The sequence below is a fragment of the Sciurus carolinensis genome, chromosome 9, assembly GCF_902686445.1.
Source record: "Sciurus carolinensis chromosome 9, mSciCar1.2, whole genome shotgun sequence".
Taxonomy (NCBI): Eukaryota; Metazoa; Chordata; class Mammalia; order Rodentia; family Sciuridae; genus Sciurus; species Sciurus carolinensis.
The window spans coordinates 49,841,439-49,859,769 of NC_062221.1; the positions used below are offsets into that span (position 1 = coordinate 49,841,439).

Consider the following 18,331-nt stretch of genomic DNA (forward strand, 5'->3'; position numbering starts at 1 on the left):
TTCTTCTTTTGAGACAGGGCGTCACTAAATTGCTGAGGCTGACTTTGAATTTGTAATCCTCCTGCCTCAACCTCCTGAGTCTCTGGGATTACAGGTGTGAACCACGACACCCAGACTATGATAATTTCCCAAAATAACTTTGTTCAAAAACTCATGCAACCTTTTGTTTTTCAAGAGTTAACAGATTACTTTTGGAAATTTTTTTCAGTGCTCTTGATTAATTTGCATTTATGGTATGTTTTTGTTTTTTAAATTAATTTATTTTGTAGTCCTAGAATTTGACCAGGGCATCATCGTGCATGGAAGGCAAGTGGCAAGTGCTCTACCACTGAGCGTGTCTCTGTCCCTATGATGTTTTTAAAATCATACTACTATACTGGTGCTTAATAAAATGATGATGCATATCAGTTGGTCAATATCACTTGTTTGAAACATTTTAATGTTTTTAAAAATTTTGGTGTGTTCTTTATTCAGTTAAAATTTCAGCGCTTTATGTAAACCATTTGTTTTTGATGATGAGCTTTCCTTATCTTTGGAAGAGTGTTTCAAATCGGTGGGATAACTCATAGGAAAGAGACGATGCTTGTGAAATCAAAATATTTTAAATATATTAGTGAATTTTGCTTTATCTCACAGCTAGACTATACCCATAACACCACCTGTCAAGATATACAATTGGCAAATCCTTCACTATAATTTTTATGGTATAGATGGTATATTATATTTATATCTCCCAGAGGGTATTTTATTTTTTATTATTTGTGCTTTCAAAAGTACTTAAATCTCTGAACTGTACTGAATGTAGCTAGCTGCTTATAGCCTCATTTTTTTATTGTCAGCTTAATTTGTTTTGTTTTTCAGTACTTATTTTTCAGTCTTTAAAAACATGAAGATTAAGAAGATTGAAAAATTGATCATGTTACTTTGTCAAAAATTACTGGGTTAAAATTTTCTAAGAATCAGTGATTACTGTCCTTTAGATTCAAATGATACATGAAAGTTCAAACAAAATTCTATAACCCAAATTTTATTTTTAAAAAATTTCATCAAATGCAATTTTTGTTTTGCTCCTATTAGTCCAGGCACAGATGTTACAACAGAACTGGATAGCTGGATTGATAAGTTTTGCCTAGATGCTGATGTCTTCGTTTTGGTTGCAAACTCTGAATCAACACTAATGAACACGGTAGGATGTGATCATATTACTGTGTTTGGGGTTAGGCAACTAAATGGTATTCATTTTAATTCTGAAAAATGAGTGAAATCCAAATCACGTATTAGAAACCTAAAATTGGGTGAATGAAAGCATTGTGTTTCCATAGACCCATAAAGCAGAAAATACTCCCACCCACTCCCCACTTTCTTTTTTTTTTTTTTTTTTTTTTTTTTAGTGGTACTGGGGATCGAACTCAGGACCTTGTGCTTGCGAGGCAAGCACCCTACCAGCTGAGCTATCTCCCCAGCCCTCACTCCCCACTTTCTATTTGTCAGGCAAAGCTTCTCATATTTTCAGTCTTGTTGCCCTTTTTCAACTTTACCTGTATATATTGTAGGTTCAGTTTACCATTGTGCACTTGAGGTTGCTATTAAATTTAGATTATCCAGAATATCTATCTAGACATACATATTGATTTTGGTGCCTTTGTTTATAAGCACTGAGCTACACTCAGCCCTTTTTTTGTTTGTCTTTGTTTTTTGTTTTTATTTTTTATTTATTTATTTATTTTTTTATTTTTTTTTATGGTGCTGGGGATCGAACCCAGGACCTTGTGCTTGCAAGGCAAGCACTCTACCGACGGAGCTCTCTCCCTGGCCCTGTTATTTGTTTTTATTTTGAGACAGGGTCTTACTAAATTGCCCAGGGTGGTGTAGAACTTGTGATCCTCTTACTTCGACCTCCTGTGTTGCTGGGGTTAACATGTGTGCACTACCACATCCTATACGTATGCTGTTCTTTTTTTTTTTTTGGTACTAGGAATTGAACTCAGGGGTGCTTAACCACTGAGTCATCAACAGCCTTTTTTATTTTTTTGTTTTGAGACAAGATCTCACTAAATCACTTAGGGTTTCCCTAAGTTCCTGAAACTGGCCTTGTGATCCTCCTGCCTTAGCCTCCCAAGTTGCTGGGATTGTAGGTGTATACCACCATGCCTTACACTTATGCTGTTCTTTACATATAATTTGTCCACCCTGAATTTATCTTTCTACAGTCTCTGTTAACAGTGCTTTCAAGGACATCTTTTATCACCACCTCCTTCTTTATGGAACTTTTCTTAATTTGAAGTAGATGTAGTATTTATGGATTATACCTTTCTCTATTGCTTATACTTTGATTTATATAAGTATTTTACATTATTGTTAATAACTCCTAAAAAAGATTTTAGGTAGCTTTTGAGAGCTTGGATTATTGTGTCCAACAGTTCCATTTATATCCTGCATATAGTAGAGTCTGATGGATATTAAATTTCAAAAGGACTCAAGGCAGGAACAAGAACAGTTACCACTTTTACCTTCTTGTATGTTCATTTTCTTATCTTGGAAACATTTAATGTGCATATGGTGTTTTGGGATCCTTTGTCAGCAGACATTAATCATTATTGTCTAAATGGTTCAAGTTAAAGTTTCAATTAAAAAGTATCTTTTGTTTTTTTAATTCAGGGGCACTCTACCACTTGGCCACTTTCCCAGCTCTGTTTTGTATTTTATTTAGAAACAGGGTCTCACTGAGTTGCTTAGCGCCTTGCTTTTGCTGAGGCTGGCTTTGAACTTGTGATCCTCCTGCCTGAGCCTCCCAGGCCTCTGGGATTACAGTTGTGTACCACCACACGTGGCTTTAAAGTATCTTTTAGAAGTGAATATATGGCATGTATGTATGTATTTTTAGTTGTAGATGAACATAATACTTTTATTTTTATATGGTGTGGACGATTGAACCCAGTGCCTCACACGTGCTAGGCAAGTACACTACCATTGAGTTATAACCCTGGCCCTACTATGTGTTTTTAATGTTTTCCAGGAGAAACATTTTTTTCACAAAGTGAATGAGCGACTTTCCAAGCCTAATATTTTCATTCTGAATAATCGTTGGGATGCTTCTGCATCAGAGCCAGAGTATATGGAAGATGTAAGTTTTTTTTTTCTTTAAGTTTTTAAATACAGTCACGTCTGGAATACTTTCAGTGTACTTAATCTGAGAAAAGTATGTCATAGAACATTATAAGAAGTTGTTCTCTTGTGAAAAGAATATGATTATAGAAAACTTAAAGTGGATTTGTGGTAGAGACCAAAGTCTTAAGCTATTTTGAAAAAAAAAAATTGTGTTATAAAGTATGTTTAATCATTTCAATACTTGAAACTTCTTTTTTGTCTGTTTTAACTTTTTATTGAAGTATAAAAGAAATAACAGCAAAGCACATAGATAAATCATTTAAGTATCCAGCTCTTTGAATTTCACAAATTTTAACACACCTTTGTCAGGGTCCAAATAAAAAACAGAAGATTTCCAACACCCAGAATCCCTCCTCATGGTTCTGCCCGTCCTGTGTTTCTTTCCCAAGAACTAAACACTTAACATGACCTCTAACACCTAGATTGTTCAACTTTATGTGATGAAATTGTATCTACTTTTGTGATTCCGAGGTGCCAGCACCCTAACAGAGCAGGTTTCTTCTCAGAAGATGTGAGCCACCTGAGAATATAAAAAGGTCTGAAATAATCACTAAAAGCTTAGAGAAAAAGCCAAAGGTTATATTTTTAAAATGGAGTTGTCTGATGGGTATTCCAATCCTTATAGGGACTGGAACTAACAACAGAAAAAGGCCCCTATTTTTTATTTAAGGGGGAGTACATCAAAGGCAGGGATAAGATTTCAGTGGGAGGAGTTTTATTTCCGTTCTTGTTTCTGGGTGTGACAGGAGTCTTGCAGTAAATAAGTTGATTGACATTCAGCAAGCTGTACCTATCTCAGGAAGGCTGTGCTTGAAGTCTGAGCAGTGAGCTGAGACAGGTTGCCACTTGAATCAAGTGATCTCAAACCATTGGGTTCCAACTGGGAGTTCTAAGACCAGGCTTCCCTGCTTAATGGCTCCAACTTTGCTCAGTTCACACACATGGGTCACAGATGGCTCTCAGCAATTTCCAACACCCAGAATCTCCCCTCTTTGGTCCCTTCCATCCTGTCTTCTCTCCCAAGAATTAAATAAACAAACACTTAACATGACTTCTAACATCTAGATTAGTTTTTCCAGTTGTTCAATTTTGTATGATGTAATTATGTAGTATCTACTTTTGTGTCTGTTTTCTTTTGTTCAACATTGTATTTGTCATGTGCATCCATATTGTATGTAGTTATAGTTTGTTCTCATTGATATATGGTATTGTACCCTGTAATTGACATTTATTTTGTTAATGATGAGCATTTGGGTCTATTTTCTATATTTAGGTGCTATATATTAGTAAATAATATTGCTATGTTATGGTCCCCCTTTTATGTGTCTTTTTGGTCTCCATCCAAATGCAGTTTTTTTTTCCTATATATTTTGGCTTAATTTACTTAACATGGTATCAGTCTTTTTAAAATTTTTAAATTTTATTCTAATTAGTTGTACATGATAGTAGAATGCATTTATACATTTTGATCCATCATACATAAATGGAGTGTAATCTCTCTTTTTCTGATTATACATATTATAGGATCATATCAGTCATGCATATATGCATTTTTTTTGACACACACACATATATATATACACCAACGGGTCTTAGGGGGAATTGGATGATTATGTCTTTCAGGGGATGTTTGTCTGTGTCTGAAGATATTTTGGTTTTCACAACTGGGATAGTGTATTATTGGCATCCAGTGGATAGAGGCTAGAGGTGCCATTTTCTATCCTGTAGCACAGCATAGCCACTCACACAAATTTGACTGGTCTAAGTCTTCACTAATGCAGAAATCGTTATATGATGGATATATGTTATATATATATGTGTGTGTGTGTGTGTGTGTGTGTGTGTGTGTATACATACACACAGACACACACATATTTGAATTGTTGAATTGCAGGTTAAAAATATGTTCAGTTTCAGTAAATGAAGCTCAAGAGTTCTCTTAACTGCTTGTACATTTTATGTTCCTAGCAGCAGATTAAGAGTTCCAGGTAGTTTACATCTTCAGAACTTTTAAAAAATCTTATATTTGGCCTATATCATCTTTGATTTGTTTGATACTCTTTTTTCTGATTTTAATAGTATGAGTTTGTTGTAGAAAATTTTAGAGAATAAAGGTTTAGAAAAACCTCTTCTATCATTGTTCACCTGTTAGATAATTCACTTTCATTCTCCTTCCTATTGGAATTTCACTTAATATAGTTTTGTTTCTTGCTATTATTAACTGTTGGAATGATACGTCTTTAAATTGGGGTCTCACTTAATCATTGTAGAATTAGAAAATACCCCTCCAAATTGTTCTTCCCCACATAGTTCAACGTTCCTCTTAGTTTAATTTTCTTAAGTCTTAACAACTCCATCAGCATAATAATAATAATGATTCTTAATTCTCAATTTTAGTATTTTCCTTTTTTTGGAACTGGGGATTGAAACCAGGGATACTTGACCTCTGAGCCACATCCCCAATCCTTATTTTTTATTTTGAGACAGAGTCTCACTAAGTTGCTTAGGAAATTGTTGACGCTGGCCTTGAATTTGCAGTCCTCCTGCCTCAGCCACCTAAGCTGCTGAGACTGCAGGCATGTGGCACCATTCCCAGCTCATTTTAGTATCTTAAGGCTAATTTGTAAGTCTAATATTTAGCTAATAGATTTCCCCGAACTTAATTCCCAGTGTTCCTAAGAAAATGCACTGTTTATGTTCTGAGCTTCATTTTATACACTGATTGCATTTTCCATAGCTTATAAAAAACAAAAAGCTGGGCTGGGGAGATAGCTCAGTTGGTAGAGTGCTTGCCTTGCAGGTACAAGGCCCTGAGTTGGATCCCCAGTAACGCAAAAAAAAAAAAAAAACAAAAAAAAAAAAAAACAAAACTAAACTCATTTTTTTTTTCTAATTAAGGCTACAATTTAATAATTTCTGTTAAAAATGTCAATCCTTCTTGGTTACACACACACACAAAATAGCTTCATTTTAGCTAATTTATTGTAGCACTAATTTTCTGATTTCAAAGGTATTAACAGCTCCATTGCTGAAATTTTGGAATATAAAAGAATAATAAGGGCCAAGTATGGTTGCACACAACTGTAATCCCAGCTACTCTGCAGGTTGAAGGCAGGAGGCTCACAAGTTCAAGGCCAGTTCAGCAATTTAGCAAGACCTTTCTCAGAATTAAATTTGATAAAGATGGTCTGGGGATATAGTTCAGAGGCAGAATATTCCTGTGTTCAATGTTCAGTAGAAGAGAAGAAAAGAGAAAAACAAGAAACGAAAATGCCACCAATTTTTATGGGTGTTGCCTGTCTGCCACTATTAATTAATACACATGTATATACTCATTTTTTGTAGTATGATCATTGGTATCCTTAATACAGATTTGATAAAGTTTTCCATGCTGTTAAGTATTAATATCCATCTGCAGTGTTTTATAGTGATTGTATAGTATTTGATATTTTTGTCAGAATTTTAAACACGTTCAAAAGGAAGATCATTAAGAAAAAGATTTCTTGTCAAGTACTGAACTTCATTTATTAAAACATTCTGAATTTATTAGGTATGTGGGACTGTTACTCTTCTATTACTGTAAATGAAGTTTAGTATAGTTCTATATTTGTTGGTTATATTTGTTTAAATTATTAGAATTCTTTCATACTCTTCATTGTAGGTACGCAGACAACACATGGAAAGATGCCTGCATTTCTTGGTGGAGGAGCTCAAAGTTGTGGATCGTTCAGAAGCACAAAATCGTATTTTCTTTGTTTCAGCAAAGGAAGTTCTTAGTGCTAGAAAGCACAAAATACAGGGGATGCCAGAGGGTGGTATGTATTAATAATAGGTTTTCCTTTTAAATATATATATATGGGTTATAAAAACAACAGCATGCTGGAAATCTTATCTTGCTGTATACGGTAGTCCCCCTCTTATATGTGGTTTCTATAATCTGTGGTCAGGTGTGGTCTGAAAATCTTAAATGGAAATTTTAGAAATAATTCATTATTTAAATTATTGTGCCCTGAATAGCATTATGAAATCTCTCCATTCCAGACAATATGGAATGTCCTTTGGTTCGACGTGTCCATGTATACTACATAACCATCTTGGTTACCAGGTTGACTGCTTAGTTATTGCAGAGCTTGTGTTCCAGTAACCCTTATTTTACTTAGTAATGACCCAAGGAGCAAAAATAGTTACTGATGCTGTCAATTCATATGTGCTAGAGAGTTGCTGTAAAGTGCTTCACTTAAAGTGAAAATTTGAAAATACTTGATTTAATAAAGAAAAAAATATGCTGAGGTTGGTAAGATCTACATAAGAATGATTCTTCTAAACTGTGAAATTGTGAAGAAGAAAATGAAATTTGGACCTCCAACTTCAAAAGTTTCAGCCACAGTACATGATATATGCTTGGTTAAGATGGAAAAGTCATTAAATTTGTGTTTATATGTGTAGAAAAAGTATAGTATATATAGGGTTCAATACTACTTGCAGTTTCAGCATTCACTAGGGGTCTTAGGACGTATTTCTCATGGATAAGAGGAACCGGTAGGCTAGATTTAAAAGTCTTTGCCTATATATTACAGGTGGAGCACTTGCTGAAGGATTTCAGGCAAGATTACAGGAATTTCAGAATTTTGAACAAATTTTTGAGGTAGGAATTTTGTGAATGTCTTGAATAATACAAAACTCCTGAATTGGTTGGAGAGTAATTATAACTTCATTTTCATTATCTTTCAATAACCTCTACTGTTATTTAGTGTAGTTACTGGCACAGCAAGTGAAACAAGGAAAGTTGGAAGAAAGGAAACCCAGCAAAATGGATGATCTGTAAGAGTTGAGAATTAAAGATTATAATTTCTTTTTTATTCTTTTTCTTATGTATGTATAAGTGAGAAAGTTTTTTTCATTATTGTTTATGTTGTGCAATGAATGAAATTCTTGGTGTTCAGTCATTTGAAGCAAGAGCAAACAAATGTAATTGCTGTTGGAAAGAGAGAGAGCAAAGTGAAAATCATCCTTTTTTTTTGTACCATACTATTCATGGAGATATATAGGACATGGTTAATATTATTTGACAAAATTTTACATTTCTAAATTGTATTGCAACCTGTTAATTCTCATTTTGTTTCAAATGTTCTGAATAAGTGAGTTAGTAGAAAAATAATTAAGATACAGCTCCAACACTGTAGGAATCTGGTGGGAAACAACCAAACTGCATGAGTGGCTGATGTGTGTGTAACGTTGAGGAGAGATGATAATTAATCTGTTACAGTGTAGGCACCTGATTATCCAGAGATACTAAAACATCCTACATTTGACTAAAAAGTTCTTAAGATATTAGTCTTCTAAAACCTTACATAGCCCTATTTAACATAGTTCTGCTTAGATTCTATATCAGCTTCCCACTTGTGAATGAATATAAAGGCTTTAGAATTAGAAAATTGGCATCTCTAATTATTTCTCTTTTTCTAAGTGGTAATTGCCTTAATAGGAGAGACTTGAAAGTTGAATGTGCTTGGCAGAATTTTTAAAATTTTAAAAATTTGCTTACTGTTCCCTAATCTTTAATTTGGTAAGAGGAAGAAAGACCTGTAGACATATGAAAACAAAGTGTTTAAGAAAGAAAACTCACTATTAGCTACCTTCGTAAGAATGTTACTTTTTCAGAGGTTCCTGTGATAGTAGATGTCCTCTCAAGCCAAGCCATAAAATATATGAATTTCCAGTTACTCAGAGACCATTGTTTATTTTCTTTCTTTTTTCTTTTCAGGAGAGGATTGATACTCTCCTCACCCTTTTCAGTTACTTTATCCATGTGGAAAATATGTAAAGAGAGCACATTGTTCTGTTTCCTGGTTTTATTTATTAACCTTTTCTTTATGTATATTTTTTGTGAATGTTTATAATTGCTTTCTTCTACCAAATCATATACTATTTTGTACATTTACATATCTTTCATACTGGTTCATGGTACACCTGTGCTTTCCTAGAATATCTTGAGGCAGGAAGGAGAGGAATAAAAGATGTGCTGTAGAGCTTTGGTTCCCAAACCTAACTGATTATCAGAATCACATGAGGTACTTTGGAGAACTGCAGCACCTGAGGTTCCCAGAAGCTGATCTAGTTGAGTTGGGATTGCCTTAGGAATCTGTATGTATTCGAAGCTCCCCAAGTGATTGCAGTTATCAGGTAGATTTGGGAACTATTCTTTAAAAATGCGTTATTATCTTTATGTGTGTATGTATATTTTACAGTGCTGGGGGTTGAACCTGGAGCCTGGAGCTTACTATGCAAATGCTCCTAAGATGTTTTTAGAAGAAACTTGGCAGTTAATTTTTTTATTGTATCAGTTCATTTGGGAATCTAAAAATTACAAGTGAGAATCTAAAAATTGCTTAAGAGCAATAATTTTTACAAAGTCATGGATACTGTAAGGGTTACAGTTTGAAAACATTTAAAACTAATTGTATCTCAAGTGAAAAATCTAAAATGATTTGCATTTTTCTAAAAAATAATCAGCTGGGCAGAGGGAGTTTGTTTGTTTGTTTGTTTTTTGCTGTATTGGAGATTGAACCCATGAGTGGTCTATTTCTGAACTACATTCCCATCCCTTTTTATTTTTTATTTTAAGACAGAGTCTTACTAAATTGCTGACTATGGCCTCAGACTTGACAATCCTCCTGCCTCAACTTCCCAGGTCTTGAGACTTGAGTCGTGTGCCCCTGCATCTGGCTGGGCAAAACATTTTATTTTATTTTGGTATGGGATTGTACCCAGGGGCACTTAACCACTGAGCCGCATCCCTAGCCCTTTTTATATTTTTATTTAGAGGTAGGATCTCAGTAAGTTGCTGAGGCTGGCTTTGAACTGGTGATCTTCTTGCCTCAGCCTCTAGAGCCACTGGGATTATAGGTGTGCACTACCATACCCAGCTGGGCAAAACTTTTTATATCTGGATGCATTATAAAGCACCAAAGCATTTTTTTGGTGATTACATTTTCAGTTTTTACCAAAAACACCCTGAGATTTGATTCTTCTAAAATCAGTGGTGATAACTTAAGATTTCCTAGAAATTGGTGCATTTTTTGGAGAAGTTAAAACTTAGTAGCTTAAGATTATGATTGTTTTAAATCTCTTGTGTCCTATATTCACACATGCACATCTTAATTTGATTTGCCAGTGATTTAATTACTTTGCTTTATGTTCCCAAAAGATATGCCCAGCCTTTCATTAATTTATCAATCAGTATCATTTTGGGAATTTTATTCATCAAGTTCTGTGTTAATCTTTAACAGTTTCCTATTTAAATTGGTTTTTTTTTTTTTTTTTTTGGGTGCTGGGGATCGAACCCAGGGCCTTGTGCTTACAAGGCAAGCACTCTACCGACTGAGCTATCTCCCCAGCCCCTGGTTTGTGTTCTTTAAGAAAGGATTGAGGATTGTCAATTTGTGAATACAGCTTTGGGCATTTTTTAAGAACTTCAGAATTCAAGTTAGTCTTCATTCTTGTGTGTTTTTTTGTTTGTTTGTTTGTTTTTGGGGGGTACTAGAGATTGAACCCAGGGCCTCTAGCATGCTGTGCAAGCATTCTACCACTGAGTCAGATACCCACCCCTCATTTTTATTAGTTTTTAATAATTTTTGATATTTCCTTATTGATAGAATTATTAAAATTAAGATTTTTAAAAAATCAAACTTTTATTTATTTATTTCTTATTTTTTGGTGTGTCATATAATATGGTCTTTTATGCTCATTTCTTTTCCTTTTTGGAATTCACTTATTTTTCTTTAGTCTTATGATATGGGAAAAAAGTTTTGTTCCAAGTTTATTGTTCTTTTCCGTTTTGTACCAAGTTCTTCAGATTCATTTGATTTAAAAGGAGTTAAATATTTTGAACATGTAGGATACTAAGTTAAACGAGAATTGGAAGTTAAATGGAGTACAGGTAATCAAGAAAGTAAATGTCATTAATATTTATTCTTACTGTTGTTAACCTGCATTTGTCCTTTTTTTTGGAACTGGGGGTCAAACCCAGAACTTTTCAAATGCAAGGAAAGCACTTTACCACTGAGCCACATCCCAGCCCTAACCTGCATTTGTATAGACATTTTGAAGGCAAGTTAGAAACCCCAATTTTTTTTTTTTTTGCCCTTAAATCTCACTGTTTGGTTGTGTGATGAGAGGGAGAGGTATAAAATAATCTCTCTCTAACATGTCAGTAGATTTGTTGTAAAGGACATTCCTGTGACAATTTGGTGAAATTTGGATGTGAGCTATGTTAGATATTGTCCCAGTGGTAAATACTCTGAATATAATTTTTTCATATTTCTGTGTTAAAATGTTCACTTTCTTAGAAGTTTTGGTGTGTGTGTGTGTGTGTTTTGTCATTCATTTATTTTCCAGATAGGGTTCTTCCTATGTTGCCCAGGCTGGTCTCTTAACTCCTGTGCTCAAGTGGTCCTCCTAAGTAGCTGGGACAGCAGTCCCTTGCCTCCCAAGTAGCTGGGACTGCTGCAGTCATTGACCACTATGCCTTGTTTTTTTTTTTTTTTTTTTCTTTTTTTTCTTTTTTTTCCTTGCAGCTCTGGGGATTGAACCCAGGAATACTTTACACTGAGCTATATCCCCAGCTCTTTTTATTCTTTATTTTGAGACAGATCTCACTAAGTTGCCAAGGCTGGCCTCAAATTTGCATCCTCTTGCCTTAGCCTCCCAAGTTGTTGAGATTTTAGGTGTGTGCCACCACATGTGGCTGTGTGCCTGACCTGTTGATGTTTTTAATATTGAGGTCATGATGTCTGCAGTGTCCTAAGAGGGGGAAAAAAACATGTAAATATGAAGCTGAGTGTGGTGGCAAATACTTGTTCTTCCTGCTACTTGGGAGGCTGAGTCAGGAGGATGGTTTGAGCCTGGGAATTCAAGGGCAGCCTGGGCAACTTAGTGAGACCCCCATCTCTTAAAAAAAAAAAAAAGGGAAAAAAAAGTGTGTGTGTGTGTGTGTGTGTGTGTGTGTGTGTGTGTGTGTGTGTAGGGAGGGAGGGGAAGAGAAGGAGAGGAGTAAACAAGTAAGGCTGAATGTTAACATTTGGTACATCAAGATAAAAGGTATTTTGGTGTCCTTTTGGCATTCTGTCAGTTTAAAATATATTGAAATAATAAATTAGTAGTAGTGACTAGCACATTATTTGTGGGGTCTGTTATTGGGGACTTGATCATTTGTTTTAGTTACATATATTAATAAAAATTACACATAAAATAGTATACGATTATCAACTTTGTTATTAGAAAATCTGAAAATTAACTTAATTGGCATATGATTACTATTTTGAATCTCAGTCATTAAGTTTTAAAGGAGCCTTATGGGATACACTGACATGATGAAATGTAAATTGGTTTGTGTGATATTTTTAACTTTCTGGAAAATTAGTGTTTCTGATAAATCTGGGAACTCTGTAAGCTGTGTATTTTCTCATGGAGATTCAGTAGCATATGAGTGTATAAGGACTCTCTTTACAGGGTCACCTTTTAATATTGTGCAGATAAGTGGGAATATCAGTGCAGGATGCTTTTTATTTAGAATAATTTTTTAAATATTTATTCATCATGATGTTTTTAAACCAGAACATAACTTATTTGCTGAATAACTTCAAGATCTTTTCATTTCTGTCTAGTCTAGCTCTAACATTGTGCTGTTATCTACGAATTTGGATCTTCATTGCTGATATCTAGATTTACTTCATCGAGGAACATAAAGTTTATTTTAACCTTTTTCTTTTAAAATTATGTTTATGCTTTTATTATAATTTTGTGGAACTTAATTTGGCACATTTATGAGACATTTACTTAAAATAAAATTCAAGTTGTGTTTTAGTCATTAAAAAATAAGTATACAGCCGGGTGTGGTGGCACATGCCTGTGATCCCAGGGGCTTGGGAGGCTGAGGCAGGAGAATCACAAGTTCAAAGCCAGCTTCAGCAAAAGCAAGGCGCCAAGCAACTCAGTGAGACCCTATCTCTAAATAAAATACAAAATAGGGCTGGGAATGTGGCTCAGGGTCAAGTGCCCCTGAGTTCAATCCCTGGTCCCCCAAAAATAAAAATAAAGATTATAAATAAGTAAGTAGTAGTTTACAATTCAAACATTTACTATTGAGTAATCATTGCTGGTTTTAAAGAAAGAAACATCCTGGAATGTTTTATGTTTGTTTTGAACCTGAAATAGGAATACTTTAACTACATACCACTGATATTTTGAAGATTAGCAAAAATGAATGATATATAAATGAACTTCACCGTGGGCAAAAGTGAAGGTAGATGATTCAAAACAGGAATGGGCTGAGTTGTCTTTATAAACTTTTAACTAAATGAATTTCCTTCATGTGCCCTACACCTAAAGAAGTGAATTGTTCTGTTTTCTGTACCTCAAAATACTGAGAAGGAGAGCCAACATGGAGAAAGATTATAGACTTTGAGTGAAATGCAAACATAATTTTAGAGACAGGGCCTAGTCTAAGTTATAAGCAGTACATTTAATGAGCTTGTAACATACTCATTTCAGAATAATAAATGTAGTACTTTATTAATTAAATACCTTTTAAACTTTGAAAGCTACTTTTTTTAACAAAGGAAGGGCAATAATGATCTTCAGGGAGTAATTAACAATTTGTAACTAGCTAAATATATAAACAGGTTCAAGAAGTGGATCCAGAAATGTTAGGGAATTGTGGTATGATCTTAATTTTTAAAAAATTATCGTAGAAAATAAACATATCTCCCAGGAAGCATCTTTGTAGTTACTGATTGTTTATGTGGTCCAGGCTAGCATTTCTTAGATTTATTGAAAGACTGAATAGCAGTTCTTTGTAAATCCCTGTAGTTTTTAGATCTTGTCAGTATGGAATTTGACTTTGTATGAAGTAAAAATAAATGAGGTCAGTTGTAATATTATGTTTCATAATCTTTTGGTTAAGACTCATAGTAAAAAATATACTTAAATCAGTAATACTGCATATGTTGAAAATTAAAGCAAGAATTTCACAAAATAAGTGTCCATTACTATATGTGGTACATTCTGATGCATTTTATTTTAAAAATTAGTTATAAAACACTAGTTGATTTGTACAATAGTTATGAGCTGCATTTAGCTTGAAGGTGAAACAGATGAGAGGGCATCATTCAGGCCTATGTGCACCACACTGTAGTCTAATAATAATAGTATTATCTTTGAAATAGCTACAGATAGTTTTCTGTAAATAATTTAAAATATTACCTAGGAGGGAGGTTGTTGTTAAAGATATTTTTCAAATCATCGACATTTTAATCCATAGAAGTCCTTTTTAGGAGCCTTATGAATCACCATATCATTCAATTAATTTTTAATATTCTAATTCACAATTCATTTAAGAACTTTATAAGCTATATATTACAAGTATAAGAAAAATAAGAGAGATGGATTAGAATTGTATTAAAGGTAATCCAAAAATAATTACAATGGGGAAACCTTTTTAATGTTGAAAATAGTGCCATTTATTTTTTAAATGTTATTAAATAGTCAAACCATGCCACATTACTGTGTAAACATACACAAAGATAAGAACTTGCTGTTAAAATCTTTTTACTTTTGAAGCTTTTAATTTTTTTAACCTTGTAATTTTAAGTTGTGTTTATCATGCTTTCTTTTTCTTTTTTCTTTTTCCTATCCTTGTTTCTCTTTTGGTTTAAGTTATAATCAGCAAGTTTTTGTGTTTAAATTCCTGAAAATGTTGTGATGGAATTACAGTAATGTGTTATGGCTTGGGCCCCTCGCAGGAGTGTATCTCGAAGTCAGCAGTGAAAACAAAGTTTGAACAGCACACTATCAGAGCTAAACAGATACTAGATACTGTGAAAAACATAATGGATTCAGTAAACGTGGCAGCAGCAGAGAAAAGGTATGAGTTCATTTTATTGCAACATAAAAATATTTTTTTGTATCAGACTTGTTAAGACTAAGATTTTAAATTGTAAAATTGTACTATATAAGTTCATGCCCCGAAATTAAGTCTTGTGAATTTTACTGGTGCCTACTTATGTATATCTTTTTTTTTTCTTTCTTTCTTTCTTTTTTTTTTTTGATGCTGAGGATTGAAGCCAGGGGCACTTGACCTCTGAGCTAGATCCCAGCCCTTTTTTTATTTTGAGACAGGGTCTCCCTGAATTGTTTACAGCCTTCCTAAGTTGCTGGGCCTTGAATTTGTGATCTTCCTGCCTCTGCTTCCGAGCTACTGGGATTATAGGCATGCACCACCACGCCTGGCTACTTGTGTGTCTTTTAAATAAATGTTTGAAAATATGAATATTGATTAATTTAGTATCCTTGAACACATTGTTTACATTCCCTGGATCACTATATTTATGTGTATGATTTGTGACTTTACAATGTTTCGTGGCTTTAAAATATCTTTAAAGCAGTGAAGAACAAATTCTTCAAGCAGAATTTTATGAAGGAGTCCAAATTGGCTGATCCTCTTTTTGCATTCAGCCCATGACTTATCTTGTATAAAGCTGAAAATGAAAATATGGAAGTATCAACAGTATTGCTGAAAAGTATAATTCTCACAAACTGGGTACACTTGAAGCAAAGATCAGGATGTTATTAGATATGTTTTCAGAAGTAATGATGTAAAACCTCAGTTGTACTTTTAGTACAGCTCAAGGGAACATACAAAGCATCAAAGATTATATCCAAGAGGAGGTAAAATTTAAATTTTATTCTTTCTGGAAATCTCCTGCCCCCATATCCCATCTAAGTCTATTCCTTGGTTTTAGTACTTTTTCAGGAATACATTGTGTCAAAAGGAGAAAGCTCCCAGCATATAAAACACAAAGCTGTGAACCCTGAGTTTTATCTCATTCTTGGTACTATACCTCTGTGCAGCCTTTTAAAATGAGATTTTACTATAGAAGCCCCTTCCAATTCATATGCTTTGTTATAGTATTTGAAATTTGGTCTGCCAGATTGACATTATTTATTTTTTAAAACTATAGGACATTGAACCAATTATGGCATAAAGATGTGATTTGAGGATACTTTGTATAATATTAAGTCTTGGCAACCCTTTGGTTTTCTGTGTCATCCAGGGATATACAGACTTTTATGAAACTTCCTATGAAGGGCCAGATAGTAAATATTGTAAGCTTTCTGAGCCATATTATCTCTCTTGCAGCTGCTCAGTTTTGCAGTTTTTGAGTAAAAGCAGCCAATATGTATAAATAATAGGCAACTGAATGAATGTTGTGGTAGTCTAAGAAAACTTTAACATAAAACTGGCACATGGTTGGATTTGTCTTGCCAGGGTACTGTTTGCTAATAACACTTGTTTATTAATTAAAGTCACAATTGAGTTCTGTTTTGAATGTTCATATCTGTGAAGTGTTCAGTGAACTTTTATAGAGTCCTTATCAATCCTTTGTAGAAGTCAGGTCCACATGGGCAGAGAGACAATGTAGTTTATAGCAAAACTATTTTTACTAAAGTATTTCATAAATGTTATTTGAATCCTTTCAGGTGTTGAAGTACAAGATTTCTTTTTTCCTTGGGTCGTGCTAATAGTTCAATACATAAATGAGTATTGTTGCTTAATTGCTTTGGGACTTTAGTATGCCCTAATATTGATTGCTCTTCATAATAAAATAGGGTTTATTCAATGGAAGAGAGGGAAGACCAAATTGATAGACTGGACTTTATCCGAAACCAGATGAACCTTTTAACATTGGATGTTAAGAAAAAAATCAAGGAGGTCACTGAGGAGGTAGCAAACAAGGTAACCAAAACATCAGGATTAAAGTATCTGGAAATGGAAGTATTTGTATCATGGTAAAAATGTTATCCTTTATCTCTTACCTTAAAAATAATATCTTACTTTTTCTTATTTTAATTCTTTTGAGTAGTTGGTAATCTCATTTTAATTTCTGAACTCTGATTTTTTTAATATTCTCAGGTTTCATGTGCAATGACAGATGAAATTTGCCGACTATCTGTTTTGGTTGATGAGTTTTGTTCTGAGTTTCATCCTACTCCAAGTGTATTGAAAGTATATAAAAATGTGAGTTAAAGTGTATTTAAAACATTATTATGAGATGCTTTCATTATCTTTCTAACTAATTTATTTATTGGTTTGGTTATTTCAGTATCTTCTTGGCATTTAGCACACAAACTGTTATAACTCTTGTGCACTAGCAATAAATGTAAACTATTTTGCACCTAAACTGTACAGAGTGGGGCTGGGGGTGTAGCTCAGTGGTAGAGTGCTTGCCTGGCATGCATGAGGCCTTGGGTTCAACCTGCAGCATCACATAAAAAAAAAAAAAAAAAATTAAGTTGTTTAAATATGTTAAAAATTTTTATAAAAATGTATTAAAAAATTAAAAAACAATACAGAGGAGTTGGACTGTGATCAGTTTTAGAGCATGTGCTTAGTGAGTAAGAGGTCCTGGGTTCTATCCCCAGCACCAAAAAAAACCCCACAGAATTTATTGTCAGACCTTTAAGTCTTTATAAAATCTATACACTTTCTGGAGAAAAAAAATAACATGAACATCTACCATTGTTAACAGGAGTTAAATAAGCACATAGAAGATGGTATGGGAAGAAATTTGGCAGATCGGTGCACCAATGAAGTCAATGCCTCAATGCTTCAATCCCAGCAAGAAATTATTGGTAATATTTATGTCTACAATATCATGTGTGGTTTTGTTTTCTTTCTTGGTAAAGGGTTTATTTTCCTTTGGATATTTCATAGAAGCTAAAACATTATTATTTCTTAAAATAGATGTAATAATTTTGTTCTTTCCAGAAAATTTGAAGCCATTACTTCCAGCTGGTGTACAGAATAAACTTCATACGCTGATCCCTTGCAAGAAATTTGATCTCAGTTATGACCTAAATTGCCATAAGTTATGTTCAGATTTTCAAGAGGATATTGTATTTCGTTTTTCCTTGGGCTGGTCTTCCCTTGTGCATCGATTCTTGGGCCCCACAAATGCTCAGAGGGTGCTGCTTGGATTATCAGAGCCTATCTTTCAGGTATGTATCTTTGATTCTACCAATTGAGACTCCCTTTTCTTATTTTACTTGTGCAGTTTTCTCTAATAAAACTAGCTTCACCAAATCTGTCTGTTTATAACCTAGT

At 33.9% G+C, this 18,331-nt stretch overlaps 1 protein-coding gene across 3 annotated transcripts in view; it reads left to right on the top strand.

The window, feature by feature from the left end:
• Positions 1-18,331, top strand: part of Mfn1 (mitofusin 1) — a 41,713-nt gene that overhangs the window by 12,385 nt on the left and 10,997 nt on the right. For all 3 annotated transcript variants that reach the window (XM_047564586.1, XM_047564588.1, XM_047564587.1), the window contains exons 6-14: positions 1,078-1,186; positions 3,017-3,124; positions 6,830-6,983; positions 7,746-7,813; positions 14,970-15,091; positions 16,837-16,963; positions 17,141-17,245; positions 17,757-17,859; positions 17,996-18,225. In XM_047564586.1, coding sequence (XP_047420542.1) covers positions 1,078-1,186; positions 3,017-3,124; positions 6,830-6,983; positions 7,746-7,813; positions 14,970-15,091; positions 16,837-16,963; positions 17,141-17,245; positions 17,757-17,859; positions 17,996-18,225 — 1,126 coding nt within the window. The remainder of the gene's footprint in view (positions 1-1,077; positions 1,187-3,016; positions 3,125-6,829; positions 6,984-7,745; positions 7,814-14,969; positions 15,092-16,836; positions 16,964-17,140; positions 17,246-17,756; positions 17,860-17,995; positions 18,226-18,331) is intronic.